The sequence below is a fragment of the Fistularia commersonii genome, chromosome 16 (assembly GCF_037954325.1).
Source record: "Fistularia commersonii isolate RoL2024-O1a breed Wild chromosome 16, RoL_Fcom_v1.0, whole genome shotgun sequence".
Classification (NCBI taxonomy): domain Eukaryota; kingdom Metazoa; phylum Chordata; class Actinopteri; order Syngnathiformes; family Fistulariidae; genus Fistularia; species Fistularia commersonii.
This window is the reverse complement of record NC_141299.1, coordinates 9,669,447-9,685,770: the sequence shown is the minus strand read 5'-3', so window position 1 is coordinate 9,685,770 and position 16,324 is coordinate 9,669,447. Positions and strand designations below refer to the sequence as shown.

The following is a 16,324-nucleotide window of genomic DNA, read 5'->3' as shown; positions in this document are numbered from 1 at the left end:
TGTTACTCCTTCTCTGTGCCTCTCATGCACTCTCCCTGGTGCATTTTGGCAAGCTGATGACATAGACTTATGTTTCCATTCCAATACTCACTAGCTCTATGCGAGATTTTCACAGTGATCTAGCTTTTGCCTGTCAACAATGGCACGCACGCCTGCCCCATTTGTCTGTGAGGCTTCTGTCGGTTGCCCGAGGCGCTGACACCATTACTTGAGTGAGTAAGTAGTGGAAAAATCTATCAAAAAGATGGGATTTATTTATGTGTATCCAGAATCCATATTTTCCATATGAAGAGATTCTCAAAAGTTTAAGTGTGACGCAAGAGAGCGACCACATGCATTGAATTGAACACCATTGCGGTACCTTTTTTCACTTGCTGACACACCATCACAATAATGTCTGGCACAATGGTGGGACAGACACTGCGCTCGAACAAAGTAAATTCCATTATGACAAAGTAGTTTGTCAAAAAGAAGAGAGGAGAGTCCTTTGTAGACTTAATGGCAGATCTTGTCTGGATGGAGAACCCAAGTTCAAAAGCTTTAACTTTTCATCATTCGCCACTATTTTGATTTGTTATTTTAGTTTGGAGCAAATACAAATGTTATAAATCTCCATCCTATTTTAGCCAGGATCACACTTGTCCGTACGATGTTAATTTATTGAACATGAAAAGACCAGGTAGCCATGCAGTTACTGGATCTTTACTGGAATGATTTGGGGCACTGGGCTTTTCTTGGCAAGATAACTGGTCAAAGTAAAAGTATTTAACAGCATGATCATTTTACAGCTACAATGCAGGAGTAAAATATTCATAGTTATGATACGATTCTTAGAATAAGGCCATGTATAATGAAAGAAAGGGAAGTTAAATGTATATAGAAAATTAGAAAGGGGATAAAGCAGTTATGTGAATACTGGGCGGAAAAAAATTGGAATATGGTGAAGCAGTGGGTGTTGCAGAATTCAAAGAGACATGAATGGTAGTTGAAGCTCTTGAATAGTACATTCTATAATAATAGTTAAACATGATGTTAGACAAAGGCTGAGAGTTTTAATCTAATGAAGTTATTCATCCCTTGTCTGAAAAATTTCAACTTTTTAATTCAAATTCGAACGATCTGGCTTCTCTGACCTTCTCTCCAAAACATCTAACAAGTGCTGTTCCTCTGATAGACTCATTCCTGATCTTATCCGTCCTGGTAACTCCCAAAGAGAACCTTAGCATCTTTATCTCTACGGCCTCTAGCTCTGTCTCCTGTCCTTTCGTCATTGTAACCGTTTCTAGGCTGTACAGCATTGCTGGTCTCACTACTGTCTTGTATACCTTTCATTTCATTCTGGCTGTTAGTCTTCTTCTTTTCTCCACCCATTCCAGCCTGCTTGAACCCACTTTTTCCACATTCTCCATTGCGCTGGACTGTTGACCCCAAGTACCTGAAATCCTCCAGCTTCTTGATCTCCACTCCCTGTAGCCTCACCTTTCCACCCGGGTTCCTTTTATTCACACACACACACATATACTTTGTCTTGCTGAGACTAATCTTCATTCCTCTCCTTTCCAGAGCATACCTCAACCTAGATTTTCCTCAACCTGTTCTCTGCTCTCACTACAGATCATGATGTCATCTGGAAACATAATGGTCCATGGAGATTCCTGTCTAACCTCATCCTTCAGCCTGTCCATCACCACTGCAAACAAGACGGGGCTCTGAGCTGATCCCTGATGGAGTCCCACCTCTACCTCTCTGTTACCCCTACAGCACACTGCACCACTGTCTAACAGCTAGCATACATGTCCTAAACCAGTAACATACTTATCTGCCACTCCAAACTTCCTCATACAATACCAGAGTTTCTCTCTTGGCACACTGTCATATGCTTTTTCTAGGTCTACAAAAACACAATGCAGCTCCCTCTGGCCTTCTCTGTACTTCTCTATTAGCATTCTCAAAGCAAATACTGCATCTGTAGTACTCTTTCTAGGCATGAGGCCACACTGCTGTTCACAAATGCTGACTTCTGCTCTCATTCTAGTTTCTAGTACTCTGTCCCATAACTTCATTGTATGGCTCATCAACATTATCCCTCTAAAGTTGTCAGAAACTCTACCGCTGCCTCTACTAGACACTTCTACACCTCCAAAGGTATATCATCAGGACCAACTGCCTCTCCAATCTTCATCCTCTTCATTGCCTTCCTCCCTTCACTTTTACTAATCTCTGCGACTTTATGGTCTACAGTAGACACCTCTTTTACCCTTGGCTCTCATTCATTTTCCTCATTCAACAGCTCTTCAAAATACTCTTTCTATCTATCCATCACTCTTCTAGCATCTGTCAATACACTTTCCTCTCTCTAAATAATCACCCGGACCTGTTGTACATCGTTTCCATTTTTATCTCTCTTTCGCCAACCTGTATAGATCATTCTCTCCCTCCTTACTGTCTAATTGAGCATACAAGTCATCGTACGCCCTTTGTTTTGTCTTTGCTACTTCTATCTTTACCTTACACTGTATATCCCTGTACTCCTGTCTGTCTCTTCAGTCCCCCAGTGTCCCACTTCTTCTTTGCTTACCACTTTCTCTGTATGTACTCTTCCACTTCCTCATTCCACCACCAAGTCTCATTATCTACTTTCCTTCCAGATGATACACTACGTACTCTCCTACCTGTCTCCCTGATAACATTAGCTGTACCACCATCCTATGCTGTCTGGCTACACTCTCACCCACAACTACTTTGCAGCCACTGATCTCTTTCAGGTTACCTTGTCTATACAAGATGTAAGATCTACCTGCATGCTACTACCTCCGCCCTTATAAGTTACCCTATATTCCAGTCTTATATCGTGTAATGCTGGGGGAAGTAGTATGGCAAAGAGCATCAAAAAACCAATAACTTTGAGTGGTTCCGCACAGACACTCCTCAGCCAAGTTAAACTCAAGAGCGCTCATGAGACTTATCTCTCGTTCTCTTTCCTCCCGATTCTTTCTGATTCTGTCTCCTCAGCGCAGATCCTGGAATGCACACTTGAGAGACATCTGTCTATTGTTTGATTACATTTTTGCAAGATTTTATTTCATGTCTTTATTTGGTGGTCCTAGTACTTTAGATGATGCTAGATCAAAAAAAATGTTTTTTTCAATTTTATATTGTATTTTAAATGATGGTGTAGAGTGTTAAGGCTACCTAGAAAATGTTTCAAGAGTTGTCACAAGCCCATGTTTTTCACTGCATGAAGTGCTGTGTGTAACCACATCAGTGTGCGACGATATGAACCCACGACAACAAATTTGTCCGCAACAAAGTCTTCTGCCCCACCTGTTCACCATTAATATAGGTTTTACTCCATCAAACCATTAGCCACACAATCCCACATCTGTAATTCACACAACACACACATTCATCTAGGCGGCCCCGCAGGCTGACATGTTTCCCTGCTAATCTGTTTGCACAGCTCTGGTGTGACCACAGGCCAATTACGCATCGTCATATGATGCACACTCACAAGAGAGAATGAGAGAAACACAGACTTAGAAAAATGAGCCACCCACTGAGATTGCCTCTGTCTTAACCCCCCCCCCATCTTCTCATTCTCTCTTTCCTCGTGGCGCATGGACTTACACCATCCCTTCTTGCCCAAATTCTCCCACTCACTTTGTGGGTGTAATTAGAGCTGCCCATCAATGTGATTCTCCCAAAACACAACAGCACCCCTCAGAGACCACAGTTCTCCAACTACGACTCTTTAAGTAAATTTGATTTCTCATCTCATTTACGCTCCATAAACTCTGCCATATGTTTGATATTATATTTAAACTGTTCCAGTGCATGCCAAGAGACTGGATGCCTTGAGAAAGGTACAAGGTCTGTGTTTGAAAAACAGCACTGGTGAATGACAGGTGAAATTGAGCGTGACGTGAGAGAGCAGGAGGGGAAAGAACCTCAAAACCAAAAAGGGGAAGGGAGCGAGACTTCAGAGCAACATCCTTTTTAGTTGATTTTTATTTATTTTTTGGCTCAAAGGAAACTGTCAGGAGGAGAAAATGGAAGGATTCCTGTGTTATTGTTGCTTTTACTCTCTCCAATACCACCAACCTGAACAACAATCTTTCCTCTTTTTTTTTGGTTTAAGCCTGATTGGCATCATTATACCTGCCTCTCCTCCTACAAAAATATTTTAATATGTCCAATGAACATGAATTCCCATAATATAAATGAAAACACTTGGCGGTATTGATTGTACTATAGAAACTGCACTAGCAAACACTGTCATTTTCCTGATATGCAGGAATCATTTCATAATTCATCGTTCCTTGGTATATTCTCAAAGCTGTGAGGAATTTTGTAGCAGCAACTAATTGGCTCAGGTCTGTGCTGTTAAATGTCACGTTCCACTCGAGTACAGAGGAGATGAGGACGGGGCTACTGTGGGCTTAGCCAAAGGGAAGGGGTCATTCAGAGGGCAGACACAGGGGCTACCAGCTCCTTCTGTCAATCCTACTCAGAAAAAGGTCTGGGAACTCAAATTGGAAACGTGACACAGAGGACTATTTGCACAATTGTCTGAAATCCCTTGTACCATCTGGTAGAAAGTGAAGGGTTTCAATGAAGACCGTGCTAATTGATGGTGATGTTTGTCAATAGGGGGCTTCAGCTGTTCATTCAGATCACCTTTTAAACAGAGGCTTCTTGAAAAACACAGACTTTGATCCATACTGAGTAAGTTCAGCTGATATATTAGTTACTGACTTTATGAGAACAGTTGTGAGGAAGTATCGAGCTCCAGATCAGTGCAACCTGTTCAAAGACTTCGGAATAATTTATCGATGTGAAACTGTGTTGACTGGCACAACGGCAACGGATATTTTGTCAATGGTATTGCTTTCACTTCTTCCTTTCTCTATGCTTGCTGTCTTGTCTTACTTTCTTGGCTTCCTGCCCGTCGGATACTTCGCCTCTCCTCTTGTCTGTTCCTTTACTCCCTGACCCTTGTGGCAACATCCATCAACCAACCTTCGCTCAGTTTTCCTGCTTAAACTCTTGCCTGTCTGACTTTCTTGACAGCTTTCGTCTGCCCTCTCGGCAGTGCAGTTTTCCTGCCTCCGTCAGAAGTACTTTCTGACAGATATAAGAGGTGTATAATGGTATTTTTCTGTCTGATTGTGCAGAGAGAGACAGGATGAATTGACAGAATTTATGTGCTCCCTATTACAGTTTATGAGTGGGGCTTTGTGTCTAACTGACAGTTTTCACATCAGTCAGGGACTCTTTTATATTCTGTTTCTGGCAGAAAACACTTCCAGTTGAGTTTAATTTCTTCATTCCTCTTTATTTGTGAACAAGCATGAAATCATCAGTTTTCAAGCCAAAGCGGTAATATGAGAAATTCCATATTCGTAGTTTCCGTCACTTGACTTAAAAGTTCTGGTTGTCCTACCCTACTGACTGCTTGAGAAATTTGAATTTACGCTGTATAGGTCAAAGGATGAAGGCTTCAAAGAAATTGCAATGGAAACAGCATGCTTAAAATCTAAGTAAGAACAAACGCATTGCCAAAAAGAAACAAGACCAACAATTACTTGAAGTTTGACTGCTCAGATAACCATGATTAAAAAAAAAAAAGAAGTAAAAAAAGATGAATGAAAGGAAATTGATATTAAAGGAAATTTATGCCTTTTAATATGTTTCACAGAGGGCACATGGAGAGGTGACAGGTGCAATGATGGGGTACAAGTATTGTTGAAGTGCTCCTCTGGGTTGTGTATAATGGGGACAAGCCAGAGGGGGGCCGGGAAGACGCTTGGGTCACATCAAAACCAGGTTTAGTGAGAGGGATCTCCTATTTCATCATAATCCTCAAGCCTGGCTCACACAACAGACAGACAGTTGTTTTCTACTTGCACCTATTAATGAACGCCGGACAGTGGTGTGTGTGTGTGTGTGTGTGTGTGTGTGTGTGTGTGTGTGTGTGTGTGTGTGTGTGTGTGTGTGTGTGTGTGTGTGTGTGTGTGTGTGTGTGTGTGTGTGTGTGTGGAATGGTTTTTGTGGCTTATGTCAAACACAGGCCAGGACACAGTTCATGTGAGACCTACAAGCATCCAACGATAAAAGCTGCACACTGGCTTACTAACAATCTTTTTCCATGTTTAACTATATTTCTATGACAAGTGGCACATAATTAGCAGCATATTGATACTCAATCTGCCCTTAAAATGTGTATTTAACTATAGTTGTTATTTGGTTATATTTTATTTCATATATTAGTGTAGAATACTTCTTGCTGACAAGAAGAAAGCTGTATGAACTGACTACTGATATGTTATGAAAGTAGAAATACTACAGTGGCAAAAGATATCACATTAGCAGCCAATATACAGTGATCCTTGCTTATGGTAAGGACTAACCTTGTTAGAACAAAGTTATAAAACAACAAGGTCCCAAAAGACAATAACATTCCAAAGGGGCCAAGTGGGTCTCTGAGGAAATCAGTCAGTCACATTCCTGTCTGTGATCAATCAGCCTCTGGCCCAGACAACCTGAGATTAACCTCAGCCATCCTGGAAACTACCTGCCCTTCCCATAGAAAACAACCTCACACCCTGTGCAGTTCAGTACCTAGTGTGTCTGGGTGTGTATGTGTGTGTAGGCATGTGTTTAACAGATTTTTATCCGTATTTGAGTGGAAGAGGAGTGCGGACTGAGGATGGAGTGTGTGAGCCTGTGTGATGTGAGGCTGTTGCAATTTAAGCAGAAAGGAATGCCCATTTTCCCGTCCAAAGGGAGAGTGTGGGCGATTCTGGCACATTGAACACTAGTATGGAGGAGCGCTCCGACTTGCCATGCTTAAGCCACCATCTCGAGTCATTAATACTTCATCTCAGATTATCAGGGCCATTATACTGAATGAGGCAATAGATTTTTATAAGGAAGAGCATTGATCAACAGGGAACAATTATCACGTGAGTGATGAATATCGATGTTTCTTGTTTCTTCCTGGGACAGCAACGGGCAAGACAAAGAAAAGCGACCAACAGAACTTGAAACATAGAGAACTTGGGTTTTTCCATTTCTTAATTGGTGAATTGGTCACTTTTAACTTTGCATAAATGAGCCGGTGTAGCAAGTGAAGCTGACTGTTGTTTTTCCAGATCAGACAACTCTGGAATTGTGGCACTTTCTTTAAATGGAACATTTTCCAAACCGCAATGACTCTCGGCTCTTATCTGCCTCCTGCAATCACACTCAATTACAGCGCTGCAGTATTGTTTCTTTTATCTCAAACTTTGTCTTACAAACTATAAATCAAGTTAAAGACATTTGTATTCGTCTCATTGACCAGCGTGCAGTGCCACTGTTTTCTCGGCATTGATATCCCTTTCTCCATCTCAGTCAGCCTGCAGTGTTCTGGCCAGCAAATAATTGTCTAAGTTCTTCTGGGTGGCAGCGGGCTATTTGGTCATTAAGGAGCCTATTAAGTCATTAGTGCAACAGTGGGACTGCCGTCTGCCTGCTGACAGCACCAGATGATCAGCCTGATACGTGTTGCCTTGCAGTTTTCCACATATTTTCGCAGGTAATTATAGCCTAGATGTGAAACACCCTCAGATGGCATGCTTACAGAGGGGATATACACGTCAGCGAGCGCACTGTAAAGGTAATCTCCTGCCCTTGCTTCATCGCTATAACCTTTTTCCATTCTGTGTGGTGATCCTACTGTACATGAGTAGATAAGTCGTCCGCTAGCATGAGACGACACAAATTTCTCAACACATCACACAGAAAATTCCAAATGGAGTGAGAAGGTCAACAGAAAGAGTATAATTGAGGCATTATATCACTTTTTTATGTTATTAAGCCCCATTGGTCAACACAACTCGTCAAACCAAAACTGTCAACGTGAATGTAAATATTTAGACGATGGACTGGGTTTTTACTTAAATCTACCCTTAAATTACGTGCAATTTGGATGAACAGAGTCCAAGATAAACAAAAAGTCTTCTGCATGATTTCAGAATCTTATTTTGATTTCATTTCTGCTGTCAGCAACCCTTGCCCAGACTCTGGAGACGCTCACTACTAGATTCTTACAATGTTATTTTCACCCTTCACCATAAGTGATTATCAAATAACTGCTACATGCACAGCCAGAAACTTCTGGATCCAAACAGAGAAACGCATTCCTCCTGGATATGAGCCGTACTGTTTTTAAAATCATTTTCAAATCACCAATTTGTATCCTGGGGGCACATACTTTATGAGGTCCAATGTGAAGTGGAAAGACAAATACAAATCAAATTTAGTATCCTATAAAGTATGACTGACTGATGTGAAACAAAGACTCTAGGCCACACAGGAAAGGTTTTCACTTTACGACCACTGTATCAGTGTACACGGCGGTTACCATTGAGGCTCTGTGTATTTTTCAATAAACATTTCCCAAAATATATTACACAAACGACATGTCTTCACATTCTATATTATTTTACCATGAAGAAATACAGTCTTCGGGAAATGTTCCCTGTACCGCCACACCTGAAAGCTTGCCACTAAGGCCAGAAAGTGCGAAGTTGTAGCAGCATACGTCTGAATATTTTATCCAATGGCAAGTCCGTATCGGGGAAATGCAAGAAACGCTTGTTTGTTTTTTCATGAAAAGTTGCACCGCGTCTCCCAAGCCTTGAGATGATCGTCCTGGGACTAATGTTATAGTCACAGCCTCTCTCTGTACACAAACTGGGGCAAAAAATAGCTTGAGTTGTTTGGAATGTGGGCTTGTTAAAAATCGATCCAGGTACTCAATCACATTGGGCAGTGGCCAGACTGACCCCAGCAGACTGCCAGTCTCCGTTGTGCTCTACCACTCTGTGACTGGGATATCACGTCCCTCTATGACCCTTGACCCCTGGCCAGGAGTCAGGCGCCACTGATATGATGTAATTTCTCGCCGACATGGGCTGGTGGCCTCAACTGCAATGTGACCCAGGGAAAATAAATACATGTGTTTATTCACTGAGAGTGAGGGGGCCCAGCGGCTGCAGCCGCCCTCAACTTTCCCAAAAGTGCTTTTATAGGCTAGAGGATTAACTCCTTTTTCCAATAATGTAATTACATGAATAGAAACCATTACATTATGGTGCTGTGTACCATAAAGATACATATACAATCTGATTTTAAGATCCTATATTGTTGTGATGTTATGAATACAGAGAACATCTCAATTTGCTGGTTTGTAGTGAAGTAATAATAGTATCAAAATTACAAAACAACTATGTTTATCCACAAACTTAAAAAGGGAAATTTAATATTGAGTCAATGAAATTGTGAGACCAGTGTTCGTTTATCTGCAAGAAAAGGCAAAAGCAAGATTTATTTTACAAAACTCTGTTTACAGAATAAGAAAACATTGGAACAAGGAAAGGATGTTACACCCATATGAAAGAATAAATAAAATCAAACCCCTTTTCATTATTTCCTTGCCAAACCTGCCTTTGAGCAATTGGCTTTTTGTTGTCTGCCAAACCCAATTAAAGTAAAATGTGCTGTTATATCTTTATTGATGTGTAACTTTGAACCATGCGTCAAATATAACAAATTTACCGGCTGACCTTTTTAACAGAATATCAGGTAAGATATTGGAAGGCATGCGATGACAGGTAAAGCTGTTTGTAACTTTTTTCACACTAATGCCCCACCTCCCAACTGATACTCTATACACTTTGTTAATTGTCACAGCGACCACCTAGATCAGAATCAGTGGAACTAAACGAGAAGCATGACACTCCATTGTTTCCACGGCCTCTGACTTCAGTCTCACAGTGACATGTCCCTCTTCTCCTGGAAATGAATTGACCGTGAAGTGGCCTCAGTCTGACAGAGCTGTCATTAAGGCACAAGAGTCCAAAGAGGGCTGTGGCGCACTTAATGTCTCTCCATACTCCTACTCTATCACCAATATCACCACTGCAGACTAAAACCGCTCGGACAGCTGCCCTGGTTCTTTCTATCCCCAGACGAGGATTTATTTGCTTTAACCTCTTTCAGTACAAACATTTTCTGAGGTAACTGGTCCCCCAGCAACAGCTTATTCATGCAGATCTCCCAGTGGTAATAGTCTTGTTGCCCAGCCACCAATGGGACCAGGTGCCTGTGACAGAAGATGGATCACCAGTGGAGCTATTCTGTAAAGTTAGCTACGGGATATTAAGAGCAGCTAGGTTTATTAGAGACAAATAATATACAGGCCAGCAAGGTTTGGAACCTGTCCCAATAAAGATCCCTCTTCAAACATAGCTTATGTTTCCGATTAGTGTTAGCAGGGAGATGATGCACATTAGTCTCGCTGCATTTTCTTTTTGTCCACTCAACCCCGCTGCCCTCCTTTGGTTCCCTCGATTTCCTTGTCATTCTTTATCTCTATTTTCTCTTTTCGTCTTTCTTCTCTTTCTTCTCATTCCCACCCACACACTTTCTCTCTGACTCTTCGTCTATCCATCCTAATGACCTCATCGCCGTTACAGTCGAGCATAGAGGGATCCAATCAACCATGGTTTTCAGATTAAATCACAAATTATTATAATTGAGAATAATGGTTTCCATGTCAGTTTCAGTTCAGCTTTGTAATGCTCTCATATACACTATATCTATCCGTGAGGGGGTTACTCATATGTCTTGTGCTTGATGCACTTGTGCTTGACTGCAATGATATTCAGGTTAGCCAATATAGGGTTTAGCCCCAGGTGGCGGTAAAACTCCCATCACTATAGATCCCTTGTCTTGAAACATGTGATTTAATGTAAATTTGTCGCACCCTTCCTCTGACGGACACTGAAGCAGTAGAAATATTATCAGTGCTGGAAATTCTGAGGTAGGTCTTCAGGGAAAAAAAAGGACTTTTTAGTTTTGGAATGTGTACTGTTCTCAAATCTGTTGTGGTGTATTTAAAAAAAAAAAAAAAAACACTGTTGTTTTTAGGACTAACTGCTGAGCCTGTTACGCTAAATACATATAATTGTTAGTATGGTTTGACTGAGACTACACTAAAGTAACGGGGCATAAATGCTTTTAAGAAGAGGACAAATCTTCAGTATGAGATATAACTTACTATACAAATTGCAAAGTCCTTCTGGCAGCATCAGCGCTTGTCCTCTTCATTGCTCAGAAGCACACTGTGGTTTTCTAAGCTTATTTCTTGGGGTAGTAAAGCTCTCAGGCATGTGAGAGGCACACACTGGGACTTTGACAGTGTAGTTAGGAGGTGCTGATGAAAGAGGAGAGGCTGGGAGCCTACTGCTTCTCAAATTAGCTCCCAGAGCCCTTAGACCTGTCACATGTATGCTGAGGTCCTCACAGATTCTGTTGCACCACCCCACCCTATGCACGTATGCAGTTTTTGCAAGCATACTGCTTACACTTTGCCTTTGTGTGTGGCATGCCGTGCATGCAGAGCATGTGTTTGGTTAGCAGTCCTGAACGAATTCACACACAGATCTTGGTTTTTCCTCCTTCATGTAGATCAAAGGTTGAAAAGGAGCATAAGTCAGAACGAAGCATCTTCCTCATGTTGTCAAGGCTGATTGTGGATTTTTATAGGACCTCCCAGAGTGACATATGGTCTTCAGATTCCAGCTTATGTGACCAGCTGACTAATTCTTTAAATAGAAACATGTTCCCTTCATTTTCTGATCATCAAGAAAGAAACCAAAGATTAATAATCTTTATGTTTTCCTCATGTGATTCAAGGTATTGTATTCATCTTTCAGTTTTCTACTAGATCACAATCCCTGCCAAATCCTGACAGCCAGTCTGCATTGATGGAAGAGACAACTCTTCACTCTTCTCACCTTGTCTAATCTGTTCTGCATGTAAATTTCTCAGCCTGACACCCTCTCTGCATATTCAGCTGTTGAGTATGTTTGTTTAGAGAGCTGCAGGGAAATCCATAACCATAAAGCTGTCTCCTGCGTACACATTTTAATCCCTATTTTTTTCTTATGTTTTTGCCTTTTCTTCCAGAAAAATGCAACACCCAAAATATTGGCTTAGTTTTTGGTAAGACAGCCAAACTGAATTTTTAATCATGAAAAAACTAATTAAGTGCAAGCAGAGTGACGGACCGCTGGGCATTTCGGGATCTACTCATGCCCCCTCTAGGCCTGTCTTGTTAGTGCAATTTGTCCAGCTGTGTATACATATAGCACAAGTGAAAAAATGCGGTTTTCCATTTATTGCCCTTACCTGAGAAAAGTTGAGGCCATTGAGAGGGTGACACTGCTCCTCCACTCGCTCCACAGCCCCTGTGATTTTTCCCATCCTCTCAGCCTCTTGAGCCAAAAACAAGTCCAGTACCGGTGTCCCCCTGGAGCGGACGTCCCACTCTGTCAGTGAGTTGACCATCAGCATCACCCACACAGGCCTCTTCCTCTCCCAATTTCCCGCAATGGCATTGAAGAGGTAGTCAGCATACAGGCCACGACCACGTTGATCAGCTGTCATCCAGTAAGGCATCATGTGTTTAACGTAGTCCAGGTGGCGTTTGAGGCGACGGTACAAGTCTCGAGGTAGCAGCGTCTGCAGGTTCTCCCCATGGGGCAGCAACTGGCAGCTGGTCAACTTTGAGATGGTCAGGGGGTCGGTCAGGTCCAACTCAAAGAAAACATTGTTGCTGTTGTGGAAAGCCTGCTTTGAGCTATTAGGGATGAAGTCCCAGACTCGGGTGTAGGGTACATGGATGGTACCGAAAAGGTAAGAGGGGTTAAGAGGGGGAACACGCTTTATCCTCCAAAGGAAAGAGTTCATGTCACCTTGCTGAGGATATGAAAATAAGAAATGCAGAAAAGACTTTTTAGAGCAAATGGAAACAAAAATACCACAACCGTCATGACACAGAAACAATTACCTAAAAAAAAAAAAAAAGCTGGCACATAAATTGTGGTTCAGCAGATCATATGTTGGGGCCAATAAGTTAAAGACTGAAATACCATTTTGAGATGAGGGCAGGGGAGATATGATGTCTATTCAGCTCCGGGCTGTGCTATGAGGGCTTGCTGCTGTGGTGAAGGCAGGGAGTTTATAGAGGGGCCCTCTGGGCTGTAAACAGACCCCCGTGTATTGTTGAGGTGCATACCTCACTTGCCAAAGCCTCTTTTCGGCCTGGGAAGCATTTTGAAGGCTGCAGTGCAAATATACTACACTGAGCTCATAAAATCCAAAAGCTGAAAGAAAACTGCTCTCCTTTCTGACCCCGCTGTGATTCTTTTGTTTATGATTTTTCTTTTTTGCACCAAGCAGGGAGATCCATCGCTGACAGCCTTTTTTTTCTTTGCGCTCGATGGGTTACATTACGAGATGTTTGTCCCTCGTGGTCATATTTGAACACAACTATGTCACATTAGAAATTAAAGGCAGTCATTTAGAATGAGCACAAGGCCATATTGCACTTAAAATATGTTTCTTGTTAAGTGCTCTGCAAATGCGCTGTGCATGTGCTAGGACTTTCATGCTGGCATTATTTAAATATGAAAAAAGAATTAACTTTTATAAACATTATGAAACGTCTGGCTTCTATAACATAGTGCAATCAGGCACTTGAAGGTTGTAGCCTATTGCTGTAAAATAAAGTTATTCTTAGAAAATGTTTACCAGTAAAATTTAATCAAGATTTCCTTCAGCTGTGTTCCAATTACACTGCCAACCCAGCATTTGTCATATAAAACTTTCCAAATTGCTGCCAAAAGCCAGCAAACTCGCCTTGTGGGATGTGCTTTTATCATCATATTTAACTGCAATGAACATACAGTAACTTTTACCATAATCTCCTTTAAGATGAAATAATCGAGTGCTTTATTTAATGTCAGAATACTCTGTGCCTTAACAGTTACATTGTTTCAAGCTCTCCGACTCAATTTTCAAATTGTCCGGGTCTCGCTGACAGTGTGTGAAGTACCAGAGTGAACGGTTTGGATCGCTTCACATTCATAATTGTGTATTCTTCATCATCATTTTTGGGAAACGCGGAATCTTTTCTTTTTTGTTTCTGCATGTGCAGCATTTTATCGTTCATTAACAAGCCAATGCAAAGGTTAGGCCTCTCCTTAAAGGAAGACTTTTGACATGGAAAAGTGGCCCGGCTTGTCTATGGGCCGAGAAGAAGTTCTACTAACGCTGGACTTTCCCGGAGAGCCTTGACGCGCGGGGCTCTTTTTTTATGGAAGTAATTACTCTTAACAGAAAACAGAGACCACAGAACTGTGTTGCAAATCACACAAAGCGAAGGAGCACGAAGCCTTCAGTCATTGCTGACAACATACACTTGATCCATAAGAGACATCATGCACTAATAAACATCAAGCTTATAAATGACTATCTGGTGATAATATGTAAACTTGTGGTCACATTTGGGGGTGTCATTTTATCATATCGCCTTTTGCTCTTTGTCTCTCTCCCCTCTCTCTCTGTCTCTCTCCCTCTCTTTCACCATGATTTTTTTTATTTTGCTAATTCCAATGTAATTTTTGTTACATATACTGGATGTGCACTCTCCCACCAAGATTTAATCAAATGTGCTGAGGATGAGGTGCACATTGTGCAACAGATTGACAAAATCATAAGCATTTCATTCTAACACAAAGAAGTTAATGGCGGACTGTCGCTCCACACTGCTGCGCACCTTACGTGTCAGACCGAGACAAAATCCCCCATTTAACCAGTATTAGTGTTTAATGGTCTGTACTGAGACAAAATCTTGTCATTTCCAATAAAGTCACCTCCAGATGTACTCCTCTTGTTTCCTTCACCTAAACAGCAAAAACAATTAGTGACTAGCAACCAATTCACCTGCAGACTGCTTTTAATTCAATCTCACCTGATCCTATTATATGCAACCCAGAGTGTTTTAAGATACACTACAAAGAGGTCTGAAACTGCATATAGATATTTAATAGGAGCATTGTTATTATTATTATTATTATTACTATTATCATTATTATTATTATTATTATTATTATTACTATTATCATTATTATTATTATTATTATTATTATTATTATAAGTAGTAGTAGTTGTAGTATATTTCTTCTGCTCCGGCAACTACAACTATAGTGGTTCTTCATCGAAAACAGAAATTTCCAAGTAATTTATTATATTTATAGTAATTTTTATTTTTTGACCACATGGAGTTTGTCAATTAACAATTTAGTCCACGTCCGTTTAACGATTCTGATTTTTTTTTTTTTTGATCTTGATTGGTTTACCTTTAAAGTAACCTTTGACCTTACCGCAGAGAATAATTTGCTGGATTAAGGCGCACTGCGCGTTATATCGAGGGGTTGCTATAATCCGGATGACAGTGTCTTCGTTCATGTATGAGTAGAATTTTCCCAACAAGTGGGCATCGCACGGAATGGGATTTCTTCTTTTTTAAAGGGTATAAATCGCAGTTTGAAAATAAGCATTTGAGCGCGACTCACCGACTCGGGCGGAGCGCACTGCCTCGGTCTGCCCGGCCGCTCTGCGCGCCAGAGCGCCACGGGGTGCAGGAGAGCGCCCAGGAAGACCCAGCTGAATCCCCGTAAACAGACCATCATGCCGAGGTGACAGGACACTGCTGTGACTCAACTCCGCGCAGACGTGTGTGTGTGCACGTATCTCCCCTTTTGTCACTGATCGTCTACCGAAAAAAAAAAAGTCCCGTTACCGGTGGCCTCCGGGTCTACATGTGCCGCTCGGCTGGGTGACCGTTCCAGCCCTTCGCCATTCCCTCTCCTCCTGCGCTCACTTTTGGTGCTCGACTCTAGAATTACTGTCTTCCTCCCTTCACCTCCGCGCGGTCTTCTGGAAGTCGATGCCGAGTTGGAAACTCGGTGAGAGTTTGAGCGGTGCGCTCCGCAAGTTTGGAGTGTGTGGAAAGTGGGAGGTGGGACGATTTGATCACCCCCTCCCTTCCACCGCACCCTCTTGCACACTTCTCTCTTAGAAATTAAAAGACTAGAAGAACAATGGCAAGTTTGTGTGAATAAAGCAACCAAATTGGCAATAATTTGCTCATTTATCGATACACTGATTGGTGCCTTTAGCCTAGTATCTACCTACTGGCTCATGTATACTTGTTCACATGATATGATTCTCTGATTCTGATTCTGATATGCAGCTTTCACAAAGAGAAGTTTGTGGGATACCGGGAGAAGCTCCACTCATCCCCCTTTAACAACATTTCAAAAGAAAAATAAAATAAAAAACATCCCATCACTAGGGTTTTTTTTTCACCTTGAGCGTTAACCTGGGTCACCCATTCACTCACTTCCAAAACATTCAGCCAAAGAAG

General features: G+C 41.6%; 1 protein-coding gene across 3 annotated transcripts in view; it reads right to left on the bottom strand.

Annotated features, from left to right (window-relative positions):
- trabd2b (TraB domain containing 2B) overlaps positions 1–15,876 on the bottom strand; it is a 63,626-nt gene extending 47,750 nt beyond the window's left edge. For 2 of the 3 annotated variants that reach the window (XM_086161905.1, XM_086161906.1), the window contains exons 1-2: positions 15,471–15,876; positions 12,241–12,810 (exon numbers count right to left, since the gene is read on the bottom strand). In XM_086161905.1, coding sequence (XP_086018031.1) covers positions 12,241–12,810; positions 15,471–15,587 — 687 coding nt within the window. In that variant the 5' untranslated portion in view covers positions 15,588–15,876. The remainder of the gene's footprint in view (positions 1–12,240; positions 12,811–15,470) is intronic. The other variant, XM_086161907.1, reaches the window with a different exon arrangement.
- Between the last annotated feature and the right edge of the window lie 448 nt (positions 15,877–16,324).